A 25,234-nucleotide genomic window follows, 5' to 3' on the forward strand; every position below is an offset into this window, starting at 1 on the left:
AGGACAGGTTTGGATATAAAAGTGGAGTAATAGAATATGCTCAGAACGTACTGAAATGCTTAGAGGCATACAAAAAGATATTATGATAATAAGCATTTTAAAGAATTTGGGGTGGTTTTTTTTCATTTTTAAATGAAGGCCACTGATTTAGAGAGGATTCTTTGCAATTATTTCAATAAGCCTATGCCCCATAATGCATATATTGTGAGCTGTAGCTACTTGATTATCCTGTTAGGTTTTGTGTCTTTTGGCAGATACGCACCTTACCATTGGCACACTGTAATAGAGCAGTAAATGACAATGTTTTTAATTAAAGGTTCTCTCACATAGGTAAATTCTCCAGGTTAAAATGAAACTGCAATACATATCTGGCTACGGATCACATGTATTGAATTACCTATTACAGTGTTTGTAAAATTACATTTTACATTTAAAATTTGCCCAGAAACTTTTACAACATTTCTTGGGTCAGTTTGCGAAAGTCCTCATCTTACTTGGCTCACTTTGCTGTAAAACCAATAAATCTTCTGGAGCTTGGGGACTGCCCACGATGCCAGGACTGTAATTGCCTCGCTGAGGAAGAAAGGGCACATCTACCCAGGGGGAGTCAGTCTAGGTGCTTGGCATAGCCACCGCCCTGAGTTCCCATAAAACTGCCATTTCAAAATCACTTCCTCCTGCACCGGCATTTCCACGCTCACCCCTTTCCTGTCTCTCACAGCACCAGCTCCTTGCTTCTTTCTTGCAGCTTAAATATGCAAGAAATCCCATTTCTTACCCTGATGAGTTAGGTAGCTTATCCCAAATGGGTGCACCTTTAGATCACCCTTGCTCCCTTATTCTCTGTATATGTTAAAGACTTAATGAAAAAATATTTTCGTTCCCTCTAAACAGATTTCTTCTCCTATGTGCAATCATGCAGGGCCAAGGGAAGCCGTATGCTGCACCCTAATAACTTTTAAAGCAATGCAAGTGTGAAGCCCGTTGTTTCATTCTGTGCTGAGACTAGAAGAAATGCTGACTCTCGCACTTCCACTAGAATATTCTTCCCAGCTCTTTGAAATTTCACATTCAGGGGCTTCTATAGGGGCTAGATACCTTTTGTTCAACAGGGCAGAGGCGGATATGCACAATGGGGCTGGTACTGCAGCCCGTAGGGGATAGCAGAGCTTGCAAGCTGAAGGCACCCAAGCCACAGCTTCTGCGTGGGAGCTCAGGGGAAGACAAATTAATGTGCAATTGGTCCAAAACAGAACGTTTCTATTTAGTATGCTCAGCCAAAATAATTCAGCTGGCTAACCTCAATGCAAAAGAATATATTTAGTTTTGAGACCATTTTCCATTTTTTTAAAATGCCATTTTGGTGAAAATTTCCTTTCTTGCTGCAGAAAAAGAAAAAAGCACATTTTTGAAGAGAAATTTCCAGTCAGCCATATCAAAAGATCAGGGTGTGGGAGGAGTGCCACAGAGAGCTGGAGAGCAACTGAAATGAGTGGGGGAGCCCAGGAAAGAACTTGGAGAAACATCAGAGAATGGTATTGCTGTATTAAAGGAGGTTGAAACCACCAGCCACAGAGGAGAGGCTGCGTAGTGCTCACCCAGGCTAGAGAAGGCAATAGGGACTGTTTTTGGCAAAAAGGGCAACCTGCATTTGTGCCATTGACACACACAACTTTGGCTGTCATGTATGATGTACCTCCTACTCATTCTCCACCTCCACAGAGGACTGCTTGCTAATATTTAATTTTCTCCTTTTGTTTAATTAATGAAAAATTGGAGATGTAATGCATCAGTCAGAGTCTAAATACATCTGAGAAACTGCAAGTATCGTAGCTTCTTATTCTGTGACCAAAACAACAAAAAATGCATAAGGCAGTATGAGCTTGAGCTCACCCAGCAGGGTGGTAAGATCAAATGTTCTATTATAATAAACTGGCGGATGAATCAACCTGCTGCATCTATTGATATCTTTATTGCACTCCTCCAATTATAAATCCTACTCACTTGATTCACAGGAGGCATCTCCCTTAGAAAAATTCTTATGAGTAAGACAAGGAGGGTTTGACTCTTTCTGTATGCAAACTGTGTAGGAACTTTGGATAGTGATATTAGGTAAAAATTACCCACCATATCTGCAGCTTCTTAAAGAGAGAGACACAAAAATCAAAGTGCCTGGGAGGTGGAAAATATAGCAAAACCTCAGTTAACACAATTACAGATCTATAGTATGGTCAAGGCAAGGAGGGCTTTTTAAAGTTCTTAATTTCACTTTGATTTATATTGTGGTATCCCCTCTGAGTAATCAGCCAAATTTGTTCGTTTGTTTTGCCAGTGAACACAGTTTCACGTGGCTGCCCTCCAAAAAACAGAAGCAGCAAACTGCAGGGTATCCAGGCTGCTTAGGTAGTGGTCGTTGGAGAACAGAGTGGGGAGAGGTTGGTTATTGGTCTCTTTCTCCATCTGTCAGGCTTCTAACCGGCGCTGCACTGACTCAGGCAGGTATTTTCAAATCAAACCACCGTCATGTGCCAAATTTTTTATCCTTGTCCTCCTTGCTGCACAACACGGACTCAGCACAGCCAGAGTTGCACGCCTCACTTTTCACCGTGAATCTGGAAATCTTCCCAGATTATTTATGCAGAGCCTCTGCCCCCTCACTCGCAGCCCCAAAGGAGGTGGTAAGCACTGAACGGGCAGCTGGAAAAACTACAGTAACTATGTTGGCAGGCAAAATGCTGCCTTTCCTTCTGGCCTCCTCCTCCTGTGGAACAGCAGCGTGTGACCCCGCCACCAAAAAGGGTGCTGGAGGGTTATTTAGAAAATGCAGACTGAAATCACCGGCTGAACTGCTCCGATAAGCACAGCTCTGCGTGTGTGGCAGGGCTGAGCAATCTCTGAACAGAGGGTGAGCTGGCACCTTGCTTGCATGCTGGAGATGGGGGGAGAGAAAGAAGGGCACAAGATTTTTCCTATTTGATTTTTCATGCTCTAGCAGCATCTGGGTAAGATATCTTTGGGAAAGATGCTTGTAGTTTTATTGTGCGCAGTTTTTAAAAAGTAACAAAGGCTCGGGAAGCTCCTACAGCCCTTGAAGGAAGGGAAGGGAAGGAGGCTGCTGTCATGTCTCCTACCTGGGATCATTTCTGCTGTCTGGGTTTACTGAAGTGACAAGGTCTGGCCGGGACAGCAGGATGGGCTTTGGTTGTGCCTGCGGGTACTGAACCGCAGGGTGCCCGACCCTTCCTGTTGTCAGAGCCTAATGTCACCTGCGGACAGCTTTGACAAACCTTAAGTCTTTGGGGAGAACCTGGATATCGGTTTCGGGCTTGACCTGCCTTTTCTATCTGTTTATTTGCTCTAATTTGAGCCAAGATTGTTCACTTTTTTTGCAAGAGTGAAGTTAAGGGAAAATGTACAATTATCTTATAACCTTGGGGTGGGGTTCTTAGGGAAGCTCAACTCTCCTCAGGCTTGGGAGACAAGGCTTGATGTTTCACAGAGAAGTGACCTATTTGTAAGACTTGACAAGGTCGTCTGCCTTTCTCCAAGAACAGGCACACACAGGGCTTTACCGTTTGCTAGTTCAGCCATTTTTGTGTGATCACATGCTATCTTTTCTGTTGGATGCCACTCCTTATAGGCTGAAGGAAAGGCAGTATTTGGGTCACAAGCAATTATATCACATTTGGATGTTTCCTTAATGCCAGGTATGTGTCCTGCTGCATTCTGTACTGTGTGTCATTCCAAACTTCCTTTGACAGGCGAGTTTTTAACTCTCTGAAAGCTTTTCCTTGGCTCTTGTCATTAATATTGCCCAAACATGCTATAAACATTGCTTCATGAATCACCACAGAGATCCTCTCTGAGAAAGGTGACACTGCTTTTTGCAGATGGATTGATGAGATGATAAAAAGCCTAGGGAAAAAAGTCTCCTCTGGATCCTAGGAAGCCAGGGTGAGATAACTATATACCTTCAGAGTACTTAGCATTAACAACATTTAGTATGTTCAAGGAGAGCTCATACTGCTGACTTTTAAGTACTTGGCTTTTCAACCTGAACATGCTTTTCATGCACGTTTGCGATTAAAATGCAGTTATAAAACTCTGTCACATATATCATTAGCAAAAGTAGTTATTTGCACCCCGGTGGCTCAAGTGATCTATGTTTTTAATTGGGTGTAGAGAGGAGGAAAAACAAGAGCAGCCATTCTGGTTTTCAAAGAGTACGTTCACAGCAGTAGAATAATGCATTTCACTCGTGTTAGAGCCCTGGTGTAGGAGCTGTCTGTGTGCAAAGCATCAGTCCACAGCCCAGAAAGCGCAGCGGGGAGCAGGAGCAGGAGCACTGCAGCCCGGGCACTCGGGGGAGAGGCTCAGTGCCTGCCTGGAGTTACGGCTGCCTTCACGCCGCTCCCTCTGCAGTATCCCAGCCTGGCACAGCTGGCACGCGGTGGACGTTCTGGTGGGTCACATCCTTCCTGGGAGGTCTTGAGACAGGGTCAGATGCACCACGTTCCCCACATGCTGTGGCAGCAGTGAACCCTGAAGAGACCCAATGAAGGGGCTTTTATGGTGACCTCCAGCATAGAAGAAGGTGACCAAACGCTGTGATTTATACCTCAAAATAATGGGGGACTGCTGAGGATACAGTGCCTGAGGGATTTTTTTTTTTTTTTTTTTTTCCATGGTAGCTTCAGTAATCCAGTGTGAGAGACCTCCCTGGATGGACAGAGTGCCAGTCACCCAGCCCTAGCAAGAGACAGTCTGTCTTGCACAAACGGATAAAGGTTTTACTGCCAGTTCACACAGGTAGATATTCTCAAAGACATGGACGAGTTAGGTGCCCAGCTCCCTTTGACTCCCTCCTTCCCATTAGCGCTTGCAGAAGAGATTTAATGCAGCATAATAAAAATCACTGTGGGAACGATGGGTGCCTGTGGCTAGCCTCCAAATGTGAAGTATTCACAGCCGCCGTAATTTCCAAGCATGCTGCAGTCTAGACACACAAAAGCAGCAGCATACTAACAAAAAGCTAACAAAAAAATTAGTGTTCTGCACCAAAAACTTGTGAAGTGGCCGGGGGAAGCTGACAGTAGCGGGCCAGTAAGCATTGTTCACAGCGCTCTGCAAGGTCCATTTCTTCTTCATTACCAATGCCTCTTACTCCCGCTGCTCAGCAGTCTGCTAGCCAAAAACACCAAGATAATTAATGAAGATTCATTTTTAAAGGGTTTTGTGACACTTGAAGACATGTCTCAATTAGGCATTTGAGGTTCTTTTATTAAAACCCGTATTTGTCAGTTAAATGCCAAATATTCCCTCCCAGGGACTTACTTGGGTTTGGCAGGAGGAATTTTTTAGAAATGTATCAATTAATTCAGGATTTTCTTCTCTTAAGCAGAATAACAACCCGGTGTAGGCTGTGCTCTGGATCCTGCTCTCATCTATAAGGGATGTCTGCAGACTGCACAGCTCAGACTTTCTGGGCTTGGGAACAGCATCAGCGTGTCGCTTCTGGGTCAGCATTTCTTGTGGGGTTACTGAGCACATTGCTAGAGTCTGATGGTTTGTATGATGTGAAGACTCAGGACATCTAACCTTAAAACAGTTATTAACACATCTGTTCCTTCTGTTTTATTGCAGGCCTTCACGTGGGCTCCACAACAGCATCAACAAGTAAGAGCTCTGTGCACACTGGCAAGAAGGGCTGGCATGGGGTGAGAGAGGGGCAGCCCGAGGAAAGGAAATGTTCAGGCAACAAGTTGGCTCTTGGGGAAGAATGAACTTGAAGCGTAGTACAGAAAAACAGAGGAGTGATGCTCAGGTTGCAGCAATGGGCAGCTTCGCTGTGATTTCAGCTGAATGCTGTGTTGAACTAGCAGATACTGAAATGAAAACAGGGTGGGGGCACAAAAAAATCAGGCCTGGCATATTGCGTGATGCAGTAAGAAATTGATATAAAAGAGAGTTTACCAAGAAGCTTGTTCTTGTCAGTGGCTCTCATTCCTCGTCCTGTGGTTAGAAGCAGCAGGTCCCAGAGTAAGACAAGAGTTTATTGTGCACCTGTATTGGCCTATTTTCCTTTCTCTGGGCTTATCAGGAAACAATCTCTTCTGCGCTGGTCCCTGCAGTTCCTGCTGCTGCTGCCAGCAAAATTTGTCCCTCCTGTTACCATGATGGATGTGTTACTCCAAATGTTGTTCTGATCCCAGATTGTTCCATAGCTGGAAAATACCTTCCAGATTCACTTTCCAGATCCAGAGAAAGTAGACAGGATGAGTAGACTAGACAGGCTTGTGAGAAACTTCAATGAATTAAGTGGATAACTGGGTTAAAGGTTTTAATTCCTTAATCCATTTTATTAATTCAATTGTGTTTCTCATTTATGGTCTCAAGTAGTTAAAATGCTAACCTATGCATTTGTCTTTCCTACATTATTCACATCTTGGTCATTTAACAGAGAACTAGGAAAATAACCAGTGAATTTGAATCCTCAGTTTTTCTCCTGAGGAGGTGCTGCACAAATGCAGGGATACACATTCGAGTTTTTCAGTGTGATTTGTTTCTGTTGACATTTTCGGTCAGTATGCAGGATAACTCATTGCTGTGATAATTGCCTGCTTGCCCTGTGTATCATGCAGCATATCAGGTAAGGCAGTGAAAAGGGCAGTAGTATTTCCTTGGGAAATCTAAAGCAATCACATAGAATTACAAATTCATAAGAATTATTTCAGTCACTTGATGATGGCTTACAGTTTCCATCCTTACATTATCACCCCTCAGCAGACAGGCACCACGGAGAGAGAACTTCTGCTTTAAAGAAACATAGTGATCTTGAAGAGATAAGGGTCTCAGGCAGTGCTTGTTTCCTACACTATAGCATCAGAATGTCTCAGCTGTGGCTGTATTGTTTAGGCACCACACAAGCAGATAGTAATTGATCATTTTTCCGCAGGAGGTTTCGGTCTTTGGCCAGACAAATGAAAGCAGCAGGGGGAAAGGGAAGGAAAAAAAAAAAAAAAAAAAAGAAAGGAAGGAAACAGAGAAGCTAAACAGTCTTCCCAAAATTCACACAGCTACACAACAGCAGAACAAAAATGAAAACACAGCTCTCAAATCTTTCCCTTTACACTGTCAATCCACAGAAATTATTAAGTAGGACCATGTAGCTCTTCGTTACCTGGAAAACCCAGTATACTGGCATACCCAGCAAACCTGTGTGGAAACTGGCCCCTGGCTGTTCTCTGCTTTACTCCTCTTGCATCAGGAGACGACATACTCTTACATATCTGAACAGGCCAGTGTGTCGTGAGAATAGGAATACGGGCAAAAGGAGAATAGTGGAGAGAAAACAATCACTAAAACATTTATCAATGGGGGGCCGAATTTTTTAAAATCAGTGCAGCATGGAGCCCCTACAGAGTTGGGACAAACAAACCTTGTTTGTTACTCTCATCCAGCCAACTAGCATATCATGTACTGCCTATACATGAAAGTAAAAAATCCATCTGCAGAAAAGATGGACCTGTCATACAGAGACTTCGCAGAACAAAATTGTATTCTAGCCCTCAAAATGGCCCTGGGAAATTGGTTTTAATGACCCAATTAATTTTGTCGTTTCTACCCGTCGAGTTGAGCCCTCTTCTGTGCATCCCTACAGGTGATGTGGCAGTAAGCACAGGTCTGTTCAAGCCTCCGTCCGACATGGAAGACAATCCTGCGTGCTGTATAATGTAGCTAGGGAAGCCCCAACGTTTGCTTTGTCTTTTTCTCTCTTGAAGTGCGGTGATTGTTTTTCCGTAGACCGTATGCAACAAGGTAATAAATAGCTTGGATTGTTGATACCCGACTCAAATTCAGATTAGCAGCTGAAGGTAGAAATGCATTCCTTTAAATCCTGCCCTAAAAAACACCCAGAGGTTCCCAATAGTCATTGCTGCCCCCAAATGTGGCAGAGAGAGCCCGCACATCCCTTTATAACACTCAGCTCTCAAGAAAATTGCTAGCTGCTAATATTGCACCTCTTTAGACTTCATCTACTATTAGCACTTTTAATTAGCAGTGAAAAATTTTGGTCTTTCTTCTTTTGGAGGCAGGTCTAATTTTTACTCTCTTGCTTGTTTATTTGCTTGTCAAAAGATCTCTTCTAATGTTGAACAGTACCTTAACCTCCTGAAAGTGGAAGAGTTTGTAGCTCTTAACCTGTAAGTTCACAAGCAGACGATCATATGATTTGCACCCATGCAAAGTGTGTTTTTCTTCTAGGCCACACTAGATAAACTTTTCCACTCCTCTTGCCAAGTTATTTAAGTATTATTGAGAAGAGCTATAGCTGTGGAGTACCCAACAGCTCCAGGGGACACAGAAGTTGTTTGGGAGGGTAATTTGGGGGGGGAGTTTTTTGGGAAGTTCTGGCAATTACATGTTAACCTGAAAGGCAATATTTCTTTTGCAAATCTAGCTTTTGGCAGTCCTGGCAGCAGTTCTGGAAACAAGAAATTGCCAGAGGGTGCTATCCACTATTCGAGTGAGTGTTTCTGCCTTATCGTCCAGCTTTTGAGTTTTCAGTTGATCAATTTGGCTTTTGATGAATGATTGGAGCAGCAGAGAAATGAAACTGGCAGCTTTATTTCTAGCCTTACCAGACGTAGACCCTAGTACCAACCCATTTTAATTGCCTGTTATAAAACTCCTCTCAAAGAGAAACAGAGCTTAACAAGTTGGCACCATTCTCACTGGAGAGCAGCACAATTATTCCCAAGGACTGAAGCCAAAGTGATAAAACTGAAAAAAAAGTGAACAAAGTCATGCCCTGTGGGAGAGGACACAAGAAAACATACAAAAATGTTGTTCGTATACTGTTATGAGTACATACTATATGAATATATTGTTCTGAATGACTCCATGAATATATTGTATTCAGTATATGAACAATATATTGGTATATTATATATTAATATATTATATGAATAGATGCATATGGAAAATACATTTGTATAATATTCATGTATAATATATTAATATTATATATTATATTAATATATTGTTCATATTGTCATGGGAGAGAAGGACTAGGAGGGAGTCTTCTCCAAACTCTTCAAGCACTTTATATTTGCATGATGCATGTTACTTAATCTTTTATTTTAATATTATGCATCTCTCGGGCAAGAGTGTTGCTGCAGATCTGCTATTTCCTACCCAAAATACTGGCTTAGCAAAATATGTTTGATGTTTTTCCACTGCAAACTTGTCTCCAGGTTCTCCCTCTAGTTCCATAGATGCACACACACATCTATATGAATATTAAATATTAATTGCATTAAGAACCATCAAAGATGCTATTTCTAAATATCGGGCGGGTATGATGGCTGATGCTGAGAACGGCTGCAGGAATGCAGCCTCCCCGACACAGGGCTTAGGCCAGCAGGCGAGAGAGCGCCTGCTAAATTTGAACGTGGCCGATCGCTGCCAGAGAAAAGATAAATGGGGAGAAACTGGGCTTATATATTTCCCCGGGAAAGCTTCTCTTCGTTACATAATTCTTTCCTTTTTGCTTCTTGGCTGGGAAACACCTGTCAGGAAATGGCAGATGGTGGGAAATAATAAAAGGAAAGAAATGTCCTCATTTAAAAAGGAGTTCTTGCATTTTCTATCCCTGGTTGTAAGCGCTGTGGGGAATGTTACTGAATTATGTAACTCCTTGGTGTCTTTCTGGGCGTACAATGTTAAAAGAGAAATAATCGCTTCGGTCGCTGAATTTCAGATGAGTCTTGTTTTCAAAAAAGAGGGGAAAAAAATGCATGTATCAAAAATTTATTCCTGAAACATGACTGTTTTGCAAAACCTTTGGGGGCCATCAACACTGGGGTGAATTGTGAATATTTTGATCAAGTTTATGGTGGTCTCAGCGTAGCAGCCGCTAAAACCTTTACTCTTCTACAGAAAAATGGGTGAAACCAGCTCCACAGGGCAGTGTGGGGGCCAGGGAAGGACTAAGGGTGGGGATTAAGGACTAAGGGAGCTGCCTAAATCCTCCCTCCACAAAGGCAGCGAGCCTGAGGCTCAGTGGGTGCTGGAGGAATAACGGGAGAGGGAGGTTACCCCACTCCAGAGAAATCGGTGAAGTTTGGTGAAGGGGAGCTGGAGGTGCCTCTCGCTTTCGTGCATGCGAGTGCCTGTACACGGAGGCAATGCAAGCCGGGGGCAGCAGGCAAAACGATGTTCTCCCTCTTTTGCAGGCGTTATCTTGCCAATCGTCATCACCTTGATAGTCATCACCCTTTCTGTCTTCTCACTGGTGGCTTTGTACAGAATGTGCCAGAAGAAAACTCCAGGTATTTCGTTTGCTTTCTCCTGTGAGGGGGAAAAGATCAATGTCCTTTTTATTATTAAAAGATCTCTGGGGTCTTTTTAGATTACCTTAACCATAGAAGTTGCAGTAGTCTGATAGGAAAGCTTCTTGTATTTCAAAGTGTTTTGCCTAAAGTAGGAAAGTAACACTTCGTTTTCAAAAACAGTAGGAAGAACAGAGGGAGCAACACTGTCTGTGATTTTTGGAGAATATATAATGCCGTAAAGCTTTTTGTTCACATTTTTGCAGCTACAAAGAGCTAACAAACAGCTGTGCTAACACAATCAGTCAATCAGGTAGAAAGATGCAGTGAAAACTAAGTTTGGAGATATTGTTTAATGAAATCACTGCATCTATTTTAACACTGTTCTAAATACAGGCAAAGAAATATCAATGCTTTCTTTAGGAAATACCTGATATATACATACGTATACACACACACATATACATTATATATAAGTAAAATTTTCCAGTTACAGTATAACGTCCATGGAAACAAAATCCCTGAGCACACACTGTTTTCAGAAACAGTCGTTTTGACAGATCAACTAAAGACAGTATCTGTTTTGTGGCTGGCCGTGAAATACTTAAGATAACAGGGTATAGTTCCATTAAATTCCATTTGCTAAGTGTCTCAAAGAGCTGTCCGAGTGGGCCACAGGCAAGCGTAATTCTCCATTAAGTGAAAACCCAGATCTGAATCCAGACTGGTTTTTCTCTCCCTGCAAGCTGGCATGAGTTAGGCGACCTGTACAGAGCTTCAGCTGTGAAATCGCCAGGCCTTGGCTATATAAAATCACAACCGGGTGCTGAAGCTGTAGACCGAGGCAAACAGTGTGTCATAACCAATTTAGCCAATGACATGGAAAACCAGACCCAGATAAACAGAGCAAGGTGTGATTCCTGCTTAGGAAATTACTGAATATTTGGAGTCAAGAGGTAAAGATATGAGGTGAAGACCATTTCCTTGCCAGCCCCACCATGCCAGCAGGCACAGTGCTAGCAAATTCACTTGGAAGCTACAGTAGATTGATACCTGTGGTGCTTCCTGCAGGATTTGTTCATGTCTACCCAGTGTGCTTCCCCCGCGGACGGAGAGCCCAGTGCCGTCGGGCTAGAACTGGCTCCATGTCCCCAATGTAACCCCTCGGCCCCATCCATCTGCCCGCACTTGCACATGAGAACAAAATACGCTCCGTGTATGATTCATGTCGGGGAGAAACCCTTTCCTCATCGGCGGGGATGACGTCTGTTCTCAGATGTTGTGCCATGCTAAACCCCCCAGAGCGTACAGCCTGGCAGCTTGTTCCCTCACTCCCCTCACCCTGTGTCTTTTAGCTTAGTTGTTATATACTCGAGAACCATTGCATGCTCACCTCCTCCATGCCAGCTACCCAGGCATGTGGGAGCTGCAGGGAAAAACGTGCTTCTGGTGTGCTCCCGTGCCACTCGCACCTCGTCCTCCCTCGCTTCCAGAAGCATCGATTCGAGCAATATCACTTCCCTTTGCATAGATGACATGGTTATCTTTTGGGAAGACGGACTAGGAAAGTACCAATTACCGTTCAAGCAGGTTGACTGTGTTAAAGTACTTAATGCAACACTGCAAAATCACAACTAAGCCTTCTGCTAGCAACTGCAATAGCTGTGTCTAAATGTTTACTTAGCTGAATTCCAGCAGTCAAAATGATATTAACTTTGTTCCTTCTTCCAGAGAGACAAGAGAACGGCACCGAACAGTAGGTTGAATCCTGTCTTTTCATTGCTTTGAAATCTATCATGGGGCACTTGTGAATGCAGAAGATTCTGCATGAGATTTTCTTTGATCTTTCTCTGTTTAAACATAGTAAGCGGTTGCTGTCCCAAAGAGAAATACCCTGTTGAAAGTGATGTGCTTGCAGTTATTGTACACCTGTACGCATGATAAGCAGCCGTTCCAGCATGGATAGAAATGTGATGGCTCTCAACTGTTTTGCAGGGAATCCTTTTGAAATGGATAAACAGCTTATGCTGTGCCACAGGGCCAGTCGGCTCAGTCTTTTTTCTATTTTTTTTTCAAATTTTGCGCCATTCATTCCACCCCCGCCATCCTTTCCCATCTCCCTTCTTTTGTTCATGTTTTCTCTCTTTATAATGTATTTTATTCTGGATTATTTTTCTCTTTCTTTTTCTTGTGTCCCCCATTATTTCATTTTCCTCTTTCCCATCTTCTCTCTGCTTTTCTCTCTTTTCCTTTTTCCCATTTTCTCTCTCCATTTGCAGAGGATCAGTTAAAACAGTATTGGCATAAGGAGTTTCAGGAGAGTGAAACCAAGAAAGATCCATTAGAAGATATATGCTAGAGGCCACTGAGTCTGGCTATGGCCTCTATGTTTTGTATGACGAAAAGCAGCACTTGGGCTGCTGATTTACTTGCTAGACCTGACTCTATGGACATCTGAAGTGGTCTTTCTTGCAATTCAACATGGCTAAAAGCCTTGTATTGACAGAGAAAAAAGATGGCTCCCTCTTCTCCCCTAGATGTACTACTTCTGTAGAACACTAGGTTGAACCTGGAGTCATGCAACTTGATTTGTTACGTATTTTAAGGGAATGGTGTTTTCAGAGATATTGGTATATGGTGTTTTCCACCACCAAGACTTACACATGATCCCATGCAAAGCCCATTTCATGCCTGCTGGTGTAGACTGGCATAGGTGCTGTCTCCTCAGTATCATAATCTTAGAGTTTTGTTTGGCTGACCGACATGCACGCTGAGCTGCATGCTGACTGCTTAAATGTTTTCTGACTTCAACAGGGCCCAGTCAGATAAAGAAGGAGTCAAACTTCTTTCTGTGAAGACAACTTCTCCTGAGACTGGTGAGTGTTCCTTCTGTGTGTATGTCTGTCTGACAGCAGAGGAGCAGTTTTGGGATGTCATTTCCAATAGCAAAACCATACAGTTCCTGTCAGATCAAAGTCACTGCAAGCAATTCCTCTACAGTACAAATCCCCAGATTGGGAACCTGTAGAGCTGCAGTGCAGCTGCACTGTGTGGTTTTTGGAAGTGGGAAGTATGACTGTTTTAGGAGAAAAAACTTTTTAACATCATTCATGGTAAGTGATCTACAGCTAGGCATGTTCAGGAGTAACTGTGATCTTTATATTTATCAGCTAGGTCTGATCATACAAGGGAGTTTGAGGACTGGTAATATCCCAGGGTCCAAAAGGTTTGGGAGTCGGTGCTGTACATAAACAGGGCTCTGTTGGAGTTGGTGTCAGCAGTGTTCAGTCAGCCCTCTGCCCAGCCACCCTTTGCATTCAAAATCCTACTCTCATTGCAAATTCCTCTGTGCTTTACTGATCCAATTTCTTGCAAAATATGTGTGTAATAAAACCTAAAGGAACAGACGTTATAGATAACATGCACAAAAGAAAGCAAAATCTAATCGATGTAAGCTGAGATGGATGCAGTCATAGGTTCTGCAAGAAACAGAGTAGCACAAAATAAGACTGAGGCAGAATAAAATTCTGACTAATCTGATTCCCAGCTATTCAACAAAAAAAACCAAGAAAAATGAAACCTCTCATGGTAGAGCTACTCATGGTGAAACTTCCCCACTTCACGCATTGCAGTTTGCTTCCTCAGGTGCCTAGGACCCACCTTTGCTCCTGCCTTATCTGCAGAAGTCCTCCAGGAAAAACAGCCTCTTTATCCTTTTTTAGGCACAAAAGCATTTTTTTTTAAGGTTTCTGGCCATCTGTTTCCCCTACTGACATTTCAGAGGTTGCCCAATAGCTACTTTCCCCTTTCCTCTAAATTCTCAAGAAGTCCTCTGAAACACAGCACTTGATCTATCCTCTGCTTGTTGGTGAGGCACAGTGGGCACTTCCCAGCCTTCTCTGCAATTTCCAGAAGCTTTTGCACAATTCAGAAGACCCACGGGGCAACTCTGGCAGCTTTTGCAAGAAACAGGAGTGGTGCAAGGTCCCTGCAGCCTCGCGGGCAGAGCGCAGCACGCTCGCAGGCTAGAGGGGAGGAGGAACGTGCTCCGTTGCAGACTGAATCATTCTGTCCCACTGCTGCTGAGCAAATGCAAACTACGCTTTAGCGCTTACGTGACTGCACTTCGGAGCTTGTGATTTGGGAATTTCCTTTTTTCCTTTTTTTCCTTTTCCTTTTTTCCTTTTCCTTATATGTCTTTGGGAGTGGACTTTTAGTTTTATTTTAAGGCGTATGGAGTTGTGTGTGTTTACCTTTAAAGCCATGGTATTTTTTTTTTTTGAAAGTTAAATGAAGTCAGTAACTGGACTTTATAGACATTTTTTGATTGATTCTGCCCTCATAACAGTTTCAACAATAAGGTAACTCCATTGGCAGCAGCAGAATTATTTGTGTTTTACAGCAGGGTAAATGAGAAGACTCATTTAAACTCACTGTTTTTTTCACAAGATGAGGCCGGGTGCCTGTTAATCAGCTACTTGTTCACCAAGTATCTGCATTTCTTCCATCCAGAGGATGCTTGAGATTCTTTTTTACTGAAGTATGATGTATGCATGCTATAATTGGAAGGTATGAGTCATAACCACTTAGACAAGATTCTTGCCCTCTTCTCATTAATACAATTCATATTTAAACTAGCTACCATTTTCTCTTGAATTCTTACATCTTTATGTGTTTCAAAATTAAACACGCTTTCACAGAAATTGAAGTCCTGTTTTTCCCCAGGTTTTTAGAGATATTTTACTTCTTAAATTAAAAGCCCTATGAAAGAAGGGCCTGTTTTCTTATGGAAATATTTGTCACTCATACAGGTATTGTTGAATATGTTAGGATGCCTGCCCATTTGAATAAGATTTACTTGCTTCATTAAAAGCTCAGTTATAAAGGCAAGTGTTTCTTACAGTACAGGTAGAAACTTGAGAAATGTCTGACTCGTGGTGTCTCTTACAACTACCGAAAACAGTTGCGCTGTGCAAAACTTCTTTATATGTGTTCTTCTTTTTCCTTTTTAGACAGATAAAATCCAGCTCAATTAAAAGGTAAATTAATTGTTCAACCATTTAGAAATTGTGTGTTATAGCCACCTCTGAGTGTACGCACCAACAAAACTACAAAACTAGTGTTGACTAAAACTAGAAATTTCTTAAGAGCAGCCTTAACTTTACAGATAGACCTACATCATCTTCTCACTATCAATAAGGTGCTCAGCTGCCTAAGGTCAAGCATACATATGACGAAGTTCTGCTTTGACATGTATTCAATTTAAACTTAATTATAGGTATACTTTAAGTTTGTGGGTTTTTTATTTTTACTTTTATTATTCCAAACAGAAGATTTTGAGATTGTATAATTGTTTCAAAAATGTGTAAAAACCACATATATAAATGAAATAAGGATATGACCTATAAACTGCTCAAGCAGGCAGCCTAGAAAAAGTCAGTGTTGTGCATGATATAACTTGATCAAATGTGTTGTGAGTTTAATCTTGCCTTATTTTATTTATCTAAAAACTAAGCCGGCTGCACATAGTCAGTTGAAAGAGTGTCCAGACACATGTGTCCATCTGTCTTGGATATGTACCTTGAACTGGAATAAGGACTACTGAAGGATCCTATTTTAGGACATCTAAAATTAGGTTCTGACTATAAATTAAAAGAAAAAATAAAGACTCCTTTATCAGAAGCATAGCTGAATTAAATTTAATCAAGAATGTTATTTCAAATACCTACAATTAATGTGAAAGAATACAGGAAAAGAACAGTGTTCAGTTAAGCCTAGACTAAAGTAATGTTTTTTAATGGAACAATATCATCAGGAACACTTAGTAAAACTGAGCTTTAATAGTCTAATTTTTTTAAAGTCGTCTTAGAAAGATGGAGTTGCTGATGGCTGTGAGCTCTAAGGCACTACTGGTTGAGAATTGATATAAAGTAAAAAAACCAAACAGACAAAACTAAACACCTTGATTTTTTTCATGCACATGTGTCAGTGTACTGGAACACCTGATGCAAGATAGGTGGCTGTACATGCTTCTTATGTGAAAACTCAAATTGGATAAAAATGCTGATGATACTGAATAGTCTCAGAAATTTTACACTAATGTGCAAACACAGGATTTGCTACAGCCATTCCATCTTGACTGTACGGGCAAATTCAGGGTGGCTTTTCCTATGGATAATAAATGGTCTTCTACAATACAGAGCTCTAGAAAATCTACCTGCAAAAATATTTCTTATTTGGGATTCAATATAGCCCACAGAACTGCATGTTTAGCTTGTCAGTGGTAGATATATTTCCTGAGAATATAAATGGAGTGTTTTACTTGATGACTAAGAGATCAATACCATCATCCATGATGTTAATGATAAAGTATTGCCTATCTTGAAAACATACCTAACTTTTGCTGTAAGGGTCCTTGCAATTTCACTGGAAAACAGCGAAGGTATTGATCACCTTTTAGGACTCATGAAAAACGTTGAGGGATGGAAATTCTTCAGGAACAGAAAGGTTGAGGAATAGAAATTGGGGTAAGGCTACTCCATACAGATGAATGATGTGTGATAAAAATATTGATGCCTGAGTAACGACTTGATAATTTTCCTTTGTGGCCCTTGCCCGCAGTACTCATTCTAGAGCAGATAAAATGCATGAAGGGCCTTTACAGTAGCAGCACGCCAGTTCGATATTCAGTATAAAGTCTCACAGGAACGTGGCAGATGACATAATGTTTCAGACTTGTTAGGTATGATCCTGGCACCTAAGCATAAGCCGATTCATTAGGGCACGTTTTCTAACCAGTGTGTGCTCTTCTGAGATTATAGGGTAGGATGTGACTGACTTGGCATGTAGGGGTATTGTCTGTTCTGTGTTGAATTTGCTTGGAAGGGTATTAAATGTGTCAAAGCTGATGTGGCTCAGATTTTCGCGAGGCACCTGGAGTGGAAGGTGCCTGGAGAAAGAGAGGTCCATGGTACATGTCTGCATTAGGGCTTTTTCCTATTACGAGCTGTACTTTCACTGTCTTATTTTTTTCCCTGCAGGTAGAAAACCTAGAAGCTGCTTCATAGAAAAGGGTCCCCTTACAACAGGGAGATAGATCAAGTTCCTGCTTCCCTTTTCTTCTCTTCCTTGTTTTCTGAGACTCTATTTTTTTTTTTTTATTTTGTATTGTATAGTGCCCTGAAGTGGTGTTTTCTTTCTTCATAGAAACTGAAGAATAAACTTTCTCGGCTTTTTGCAGCTCATGGCTGGATTCTGTTTGTGTTTACTCACACCACAAAGATCTGACTGCACACGCTTCCAGCCGAGACTTTTGGGCAAAACTGTCATCCAAAACATTAAATGGCGTATGCCTCCTATATTTCTACTTCAGTTTGTGAGCAGTGCATGTTTGCAAGAGTTTTTAAAGCCATCTCTTACAGTCAGAGATCACTGAGGTCAGGTGATGTTTTCGTCTGTGGAGCGTTTGCTAACTTCCCAGCCTGCAGCTTTCTGAGATGTTCTGAGACGTTGTGGGAGCCACCTCCCACCCTTTGCTGGCATTTCAGCAGCAGTTGCCTGCCTGTCCTTCACCTGAACGTTTCCGTAGGCGCGCACTCTGTCGTGGCGAACTGCGGAGATCCTTCCGTCCTGCTGACGGTGGTGAGGAGCAGCGTGCAGGGGCTCGGATGAAGTGCGTGGTAGGGGAGCACTGCAGCGCGTTGCAGGTGTTGGACCCACTGGCCCACAGGAAAACCCACCGGTGCATCCACACGCTGGGTCCCGCTCAGTGCTGTTCTCCAGCACCTGTAATGCACCCCTCTTTCTTTTAGTTCATCATGGTAAAGATAGACATTTAAATTCCTTTGTCTGCAGAGGTAGTTCTATACTTTTATAAAAAACAGGTTTCTGCAATCATATTTTACGAAAATCTTGCTTCAATTTTTTTGCTCCAAACCAGATTGCCACTTACGAGCAATTTCTCAGCAGCGGATATTACAGTGAAATAATAGTGCAACTGATTTGTTCTTACAGACAATGTAATCTGAGATGCCGTACAACCAATCTTTTATGTCAAAGGCTATTTTTTATATCCTTTTTCTTCCAGCTTTCCCAATAATGCCAGAGGGCTTTGCCCAGGTTGACATGCCGTAGGGACAAGATGCCGTGTAGAGGGACCTGGACACGCTCAAGAAGTGGGCCTGGGTGAACCTCATGAGGTTCAGCAAGGCCAAGTGCACAGTCCTGCACCTGGGCAACCCCTAGTATCAGTCCAGGGTGGGGGATGAGGGGATGGAGAGCAGCCCTGCCAGGAAGGACTTGGAGGTGCTGGTGGATGAAAAGCTGGACACGAGCCGGCAATGTGCGCTCGCAGCCAAGAAGGCCAACTGTGTCCTGGGCTGCATCCAAAAGACCGTGACCAGCAGGTTGAGGGAGGTGATTCTGCCCCTTTACTCTGCTCTAGTGAGACCCCACCTGGAGTCCTGCATCCAGCTTTGGAGCCCTCAGTGCAGGAAAGACGTGGACCTGTTGTAGCGGGTCCAGAGGAAAGACACAAAAATGATCAGAGGGATGGAACACCTCTCCTGTGAGGATAGGCTGAGAGAGTTGGGATTGTTCAGCCTGGAGAAGACAAGGCTCCAAGGAGACCTTACTGCAGCCTTCCAGTACTTAAAGGGGGCTTAGAAGAAAGATGGGGACAGGCTTTTTAGCAGGGCCTGTTGCAACAGGACAAAGAGTAACTTTTAAACTGGAAGAGGGCATATTTAGACCAGATATAAGGAAGAAATCTTTTACAATGAGGGTGGTGAGACACTAAACAGGTTTCTCAGAGAGGTGGTAGATGCCCCATCCCTGGAAGCATTCCAGGTCAGGCTGGATGGGTCTTTGAGCAACCTGATCTAGTTGGAGATGTCCCTGCTCATGGCAGAGGGGTTGGACTAGATGACCTTTGAAAGTCTCTTCAAACCCAAACTATTCTATTATTCTATAAAGACTTTCTGTACTCACAGAGTTATGACCTGTTAACTCTCTTTTGTATCATCATGTTCTGCAGTGTATGTGTATTATGAATAATATATTCAGAATCTGAATCAGATGGGAGGGAGGGGAATTAGTGAGGTTAATACAATAGTCTTCCACAAAGGTGAGACAACGAAACGTTTGTTTCAGAGTTTCAAAATTGATTTTATACAATCTGTAATTTCAGCTATGTGTCCAATAATTATTCACATACACTGGCATCAGGATGCAACATTAGTAGTCAGAAATTAGTATATTTGTGGGAGTGAAAAATCAAATAAAGCAAGTGAGATTTTGAAATTTTTTGAAAAAAAGGAAGAAAACCTTGCATTTTTATTGAGGCACCATTACTTTCCTGGTTAAACATTTAACTTTGCAGAGTCCCCAGTATCTGCGCACTCAGTCTACTTCCCATGCACGTAACTATGTTGAAGGATCAGGAGTTACGAATACAAAATTTTTCCTGTTACATCTTCCTTACCCTCATCCTTTTTAAGCATGACTGCATTTTAGAGAAGGATGTGTGCCGTGCATGTTGAATCAGGCCCAGTGCTTACGCTGCCGATTTACTGGGGTGAATCGACAGTCGGGGCTCCGGCAGAAGTGTTTGAGGGGTGCCACACGGGAGGCTGTGAGCATGAAAGGCTGGTCCTGTATTACAGCAGTTGCTAGAGTACCTTCTCTTTTAAAGTTGAAGGTAAGAAGCTATCTGAGCCAGCTGTACCTGCTCAGACCCTGGATCTACGTAGCCTCAAACCCTGTCGCCGACGGCGGCTAGCCGAGACGTGAAGGGCAGGATAACGGACAGGGAAGGAGTACGGCTCTAGCCTTCCAGCGGTCTGTGGCTTGGAGATGTCCTCAGTCAGAGGTTGCATACAAAGGGGCTTCATAGTTCTCCGTGGCTTTTCCTTCCATGAATTCGTCTATCCTCTGTGGCATCCGCAGCCTCCTGCAGCAATAGGTTAGACGCTGTAACTACGGATCTGTCTGTATTATATGACAGTAATGTTTAGAGGCTTCATGGTGCCTATGTCTTTGTGTTTACCATCCAATTTCAGACAAAAATCAACGAACAGATGCAACATTGGAGAATGAGAGGGAGAATGAAAGGCTTAATGGAAGGGTTTGCTTGTCAGCTAAAACTTTCATGTCGGTATCAATCTGATTTCATTTTCCAAATATTCTGCCTAAGGCCTCTTTCTCAAACTGTGCATCATTTCTTTCAGTTTTTGTAGAAGTGCGTGATATATATGAGGTTGGCTTCTCGCTGCCCTCTGCCAATCTATGTGAGCCCACAGCTCTTCTTCCATCAGGAGAGGTGTCACAAGGCAGGACCACAGGTAAAGGGGGTCATGTTGCGCTGGCATCTGCGCAGTTGACAGCGCTTTTTTAACTGCACCGAATACTTTTTTCCCAGTTCCCTTCATCTCCCTCTTTTGGGGGTTTGCTCATTTAGTTTTCAAAGTAGACAAACGTACAAGGAATTTTCAACCCGTCGTCAGAAAACTATTGCCAGAGTACCTGTCAAACTGGATCAACCAATACCTTTATGCAAGATGCTGTATAATTCTATTGTGAGAAGCTGATGGTTCAAGTCTCTCTTGATACCTTCCATCTCCTAGTGTGCAACAGTAGAGGAGAAGTGTGTCATCCTCCCGCAAATGCATAACCCAGAATCAAGAAAAGCCAATTTTTCACTGATGTTGTTGTCCAGCAGTTTTGCTCTTGTTGGTACATTTTGCGTAACTATGCCCTTTGTCTCTTGACGACAGCCTTCAAAGCACGCAGGTAATCTATCTAGACTGGTTGAGCACCACCACTGCACTGCGTATTTTCTCCATCAGCCAAACAGTTCAGTGTGAAATAATTTCTTCAGTCGAATAACAAAATACTAAACAGAAGTTCTTGGGGGTTTTTTTCATTTCCCTATTGGGAAGCAAGGTCTAATCCACTGTTTTTAGAGGGTGACGGTTTAGTGGCAAGTTTGGGTTTTTTGCAGTCTCGGAATTTCTGTCGGTTAAGGCTGCTTTGAGATCAATAAAAATGTCTTCCCACTTGCAACTAACCTGCTCTTTGTGTTGCAGCTGGATATTTAACACAACATCAAACGGCTGAGCCACTAGACTCCAAAATTGTTCTAGACACCTCTCTGTGCAGTCCTAAGGCGTACTGCAGCCCTGTATCTAAAACCATGTGTTACTACTCTTCACCAGAGAGCATCTGCGTGACCGTTTCTTCTCCAGTGTATAATCACTCTCTCTTCATGGCTGAATTGTTAGTTGGCACTAACGATTATAGACCCTCTAATGCCAATATCTTCAGATACACTTGGCAGCCGATGGTTTTGGTTTTGCTTCAGAATTCTTGCAGGCTCCTGCCCGCTTGGGAGCGCGGTGGCAAATCAACGCAGCGCATCCCTGCCTGCCGCGAACCCTCGTCGGGCAATCGCTGGTATTACGGGGGGACGCTGACCCCAGCAATAAGTTGTGGCAGTTCACCGTTTCCAGGGATTATGTGTGTAGCACCAGGAAATCTGGATAGGGCATGCGAGTGCCTGCGTGCTGCGGTCCCGGGGTCTGCAGTAAGGCAAGCTCACCACTGCCGTCCCGGCCGCCGGCGCTGGCAGGTACCGCTTGAGCAGCCTTCCTCCCGCCGCCAGCGCTGCCTCACCCGTTTCATACTCTGCTCCAAAGCCCGTTGGCATCAACGGGACGTCACCCGGGGCGCTGGAGCCTCTCCTTAGACGTGTTATTCTCCTGCGGTGCAAGGTATCGGTCTTCCATGTAAGTCTGCCTAATTTCTCGCCTAGGCAGAGCAACCAGCTGAGAGTGGAACTGATAACAAAGTGTTGATGTTTATTACAGCTATTGAACATGACCTTCTCCAGGGTAATATATTTCTCGGTGAATTTTTCCTACACCTTGTTTAAACAATCTTGCCAATTTCTCCCTTTCGTGCCCGATTAAATCTTATATTTCTGTATATTGAACAAGGAAGGTAAAAACATGCGGAAGGAAGAAATAAATAAAAATAAATTAAGAAATGAGAGTTCTTGAAAATCTCATTCCTTTGTTAGTACAAAACTATACAATATTTGAATGGGTTCACTTTGTTTTAGCTTTTCAAAACAAGATTTTTATCTAACAAAAATTTTTCACCTACCAAAAATGTATAAATCGTCTCGAAATGTTTCTTTTTCTTCTACGAGAAACTTGTGCTTTCCTTTTCTCTAAAAAATTATATTATGAATTATTAAAGTAGTTGCTGAAGGCCTTTTTAGCCGAAAGTTAACGTCATCAGAACTTATGAAGCTTTAACTTAGCAACACTTTTGAATGTTTTTAAAATAATTTTATCCAAAATTGAACACTTGAGAAGTGAACACCATTCCAGCACATTATTGTTGAACAATTTTCAATGTTCCTCACTGAACCCCATTAGATACCAAGCTTTCTACTCCTCTCCGAAAGGCTGCACTAAATTAAAAAGCTTTTTTTGCTGCCAAGGAAAGCTGCCTGAAAACCATTGACGAGTCTTTTCTGTTTTCTTCAGGAGTGCAACTATTTAATTTGACTGCTAATTATTTAAATGCCTAATCAGTGAATTTGCTATAATCCTAACTTTTATTACAGTTTTCAACCCCAGGCTATAGATCTTATACAGGCTTTTTCATACATAGTCACTTCTGCTAGAATGCAGTGCGTCACTTCCTTGCCTCTCGAGTATGTGTCAGGCGTCAAATTGCCTCCCGCCGGTGAGCAGAGGGGCAGAAGGCAGTTTCCTGGAGGTATTTGGGTTTCCCACCCTCATGCCGGTTTCCACGGGGCTCTGCCCGGTCTGGGGACGACACGCCCTGTTCGTCTCCACGTACGAATCTCTGATGCAAAGAAATCCCACTGCCGTTCCTGGGACACGCGTTTGGAAAGAGGACAACTGCAAACACGTCCTCATCTGGAGGCTTATTTGTCTGCCTGTGATTGCTGGCAGCGGCTCTGCTCCTCCAGGGAAGGAGGAGTGAGAACTGCCTGTAATCCCTGACTGAAGTTGTTAAATGTTCATTTTCCGGCTTTGGAGGAACTGAGCTGCTGTCAGCGATATCGGCAAAAATTAATTTTACAGTTGTAACTTTTTATAATTTAATGTTCTAATCATAGTTAAAAACTAATTAAAGTCTTATGCCTTTTCTAACCCCTCGAGAACTTGGGGGTATGCCTTGGAAATACTTTGTGGTAGTAACCCCCCAACTGGGAGCAAATCAAGGGGGAATAAGCTATAAAACACGGAGAGAGTAGTGAAAAACCTATTGTGTGGGCAGTTTTTGCTGGTTAGGTAAGGAGACTGGCTAGTTTGTACGGTGGTCGGGTGGTGTGTTCCCACTAGATTCATTTGTCCTTTCGTCTTTGCCTGTCTAATTGATGTAAATGTATTTTCTCTTTCTTAGGAGAGCACTCATCTCAGGGGAAGAATAAAACTCGGCAACTCTTCACACCTCAGCAATAAGTACGTAAGTTTATTGCTTTTCTCTTACGTCCTGTAATGTTAGCCTTTGCTAGCCTCAATCATACCTGTTAGTCTCAGTGCTGTGCCAGGTAACTAAAGGGTTAAAACTGCAAAACAAAAAGAGCGATTACTTCAGCTGGCCATCAGCAGTGGCCTACGGAGCAGTGGCTTAAGCAAAGCTCAGCTGGAGCACGCCATCATGAGCGGAGTCCCAGGCAAACCGAGGGACTGAGGGTTGGCCACCTCGCAGAGGTAGACCTTTACAGGCGTAGCGCTTGGCTCTACCTGTTCAGTGTTTCCTGGTTGTAATTCCTAGGTGAATTTTCTTTTTGGCTGTGTGAGAAGGAAGAGATTTTTAAAGGTGTAAAAGCCTTTAAAATAAAGGCTTAAGAAAAACACCTTTCCCATAAAAAGGGAGCTTGGCACCCAGAAGCATTCAGCTCCTTTGGCTTCACGAAAAATCTATGTCTGTTCCACGTCATGCAAAAGCAAGCACTTTCTTTGAGGTGGCTTATTATGGCTTGACATCCTTGGTGGCTAACACAGAAAACAGGCAGGTGTTGGACAGTATTTTCACGTGTGCGAGGGCAGAGACCATCAGAGCACCTCTGAAAGCCACCGGTGGGTGCTGCATTTTCCTTCACGTACAAAGCTTTCTCAGGCACCACAATCTCCGCTTCCCATGGAGCTGCTTCTCTCGTTCGTGGGGAAACGGGGTCCTTTGCTGAGGGAGGGAGGAGGACGCAGCTGCGGGAAAGGGGTAGGCTGTGGGAAGGGCCCTCTGTGAGCAGGGTTGTGCAGGGAAGTAGAGGAGGACGGCCTGAGGGACGAGGTGTCAAGCGTATGTGGGATGGACCAGACAGAGGGCAGCTATGTTGGGCCCAGACGAAGCCCAGCCTTCCTCCACCAATGTAGGATGACGCCCTTCTAGAACGGGTCCCACCGCCCTCCACTGAGAGAGATCTGGTTGACCAGAAACATGGAGAGACCCTTTTGCAAAACATCTTTGATGCTTTTGGCCTGTTCCCTCAGGATGTACAAACTGAGCTTTCCTGATGTCAACAAGTAAGGACAAGATGACCGTCCTTGTCCACTGAATTAGAGCAGCAGAATGCAATTCTGCCTACATTACTGAAAACCCAGAGGCGGTTCTGTTAGTGTGGATGCAGGACAATGTCCTTCACAATGGATTTACTCCTTGTTGTCTGTCCCATGTTGGATTTACTCTATGTCGTCCATTTCGGCTTACTCTGATATGGCTGAACAACCCTACCTGGAATAATAATAATCTTGAGATACCGTTGTCATTTCAGATGTGAAGCAGCCTGTTTTATCACGATATGCAGGAACATCCCACCAAAGTTGCAGTTCCACCGGAAACGTGGAGCAACTGAAGCTTTT

At 43.1% G+C, this 25,234-nt stretch overlaps 1 protein-coding gene across 1 annotated transcript in view; it reads left to right on the forward strand.

Annotated features, from left to right (window-relative positions):
* The window catches only part of EMCN (endomucin), a gene marked incomplete at both ends in the record, with an annotated part of 54,698 nt that extends 30,865 nt beyond the window's left edge, over window positions 1–23,833 (forward strand). The window contains 7 exons of the mRNA XM_081998879.1: window positions 6,642–6,649; window positions 8,462–8,527; window positions 10,239–10,334; window positions 12,066–12,090; window positions 13,149–13,210; window positions 20,561–20,674; window positions 23,775–23,833. Of these exons, the coding sequence (XP_081855005.1) occupies window positions 6,642–6,649; window positions 8,462–8,527; window positions 10,239–10,334; window positions 12,066–12,090; window positions 13,149–13,210; window positions 20,561–20,674; window positions 23,775–23,833 (430 nt within the window). The remainder of the gene's footprint in view (window positions 1–6,641; window positions 6,650–8,461; window positions 8,528–10,238; window positions 10,335–12,065; window positions 12,091–13,148; window positions 13,211–20,560; window positions 20,675–23,774) is intronic.
* Between the last annotated feature and the right edge of the window lie 1,401 nt (window positions 23,834–25,234).

The sequence above is a fragment of the Phaethon aethereus genome (genome assembly GCF_964289735.1).
Source record: "Phaethon aethereus genome assembly, chromosome: 4".
Classification (NCBI taxonomy): Eukaryota; Metazoa; Chordata; class Aves; order Phaethontiformes; family Phaethontidae; genus Phaethon; species Phaethon aethereus.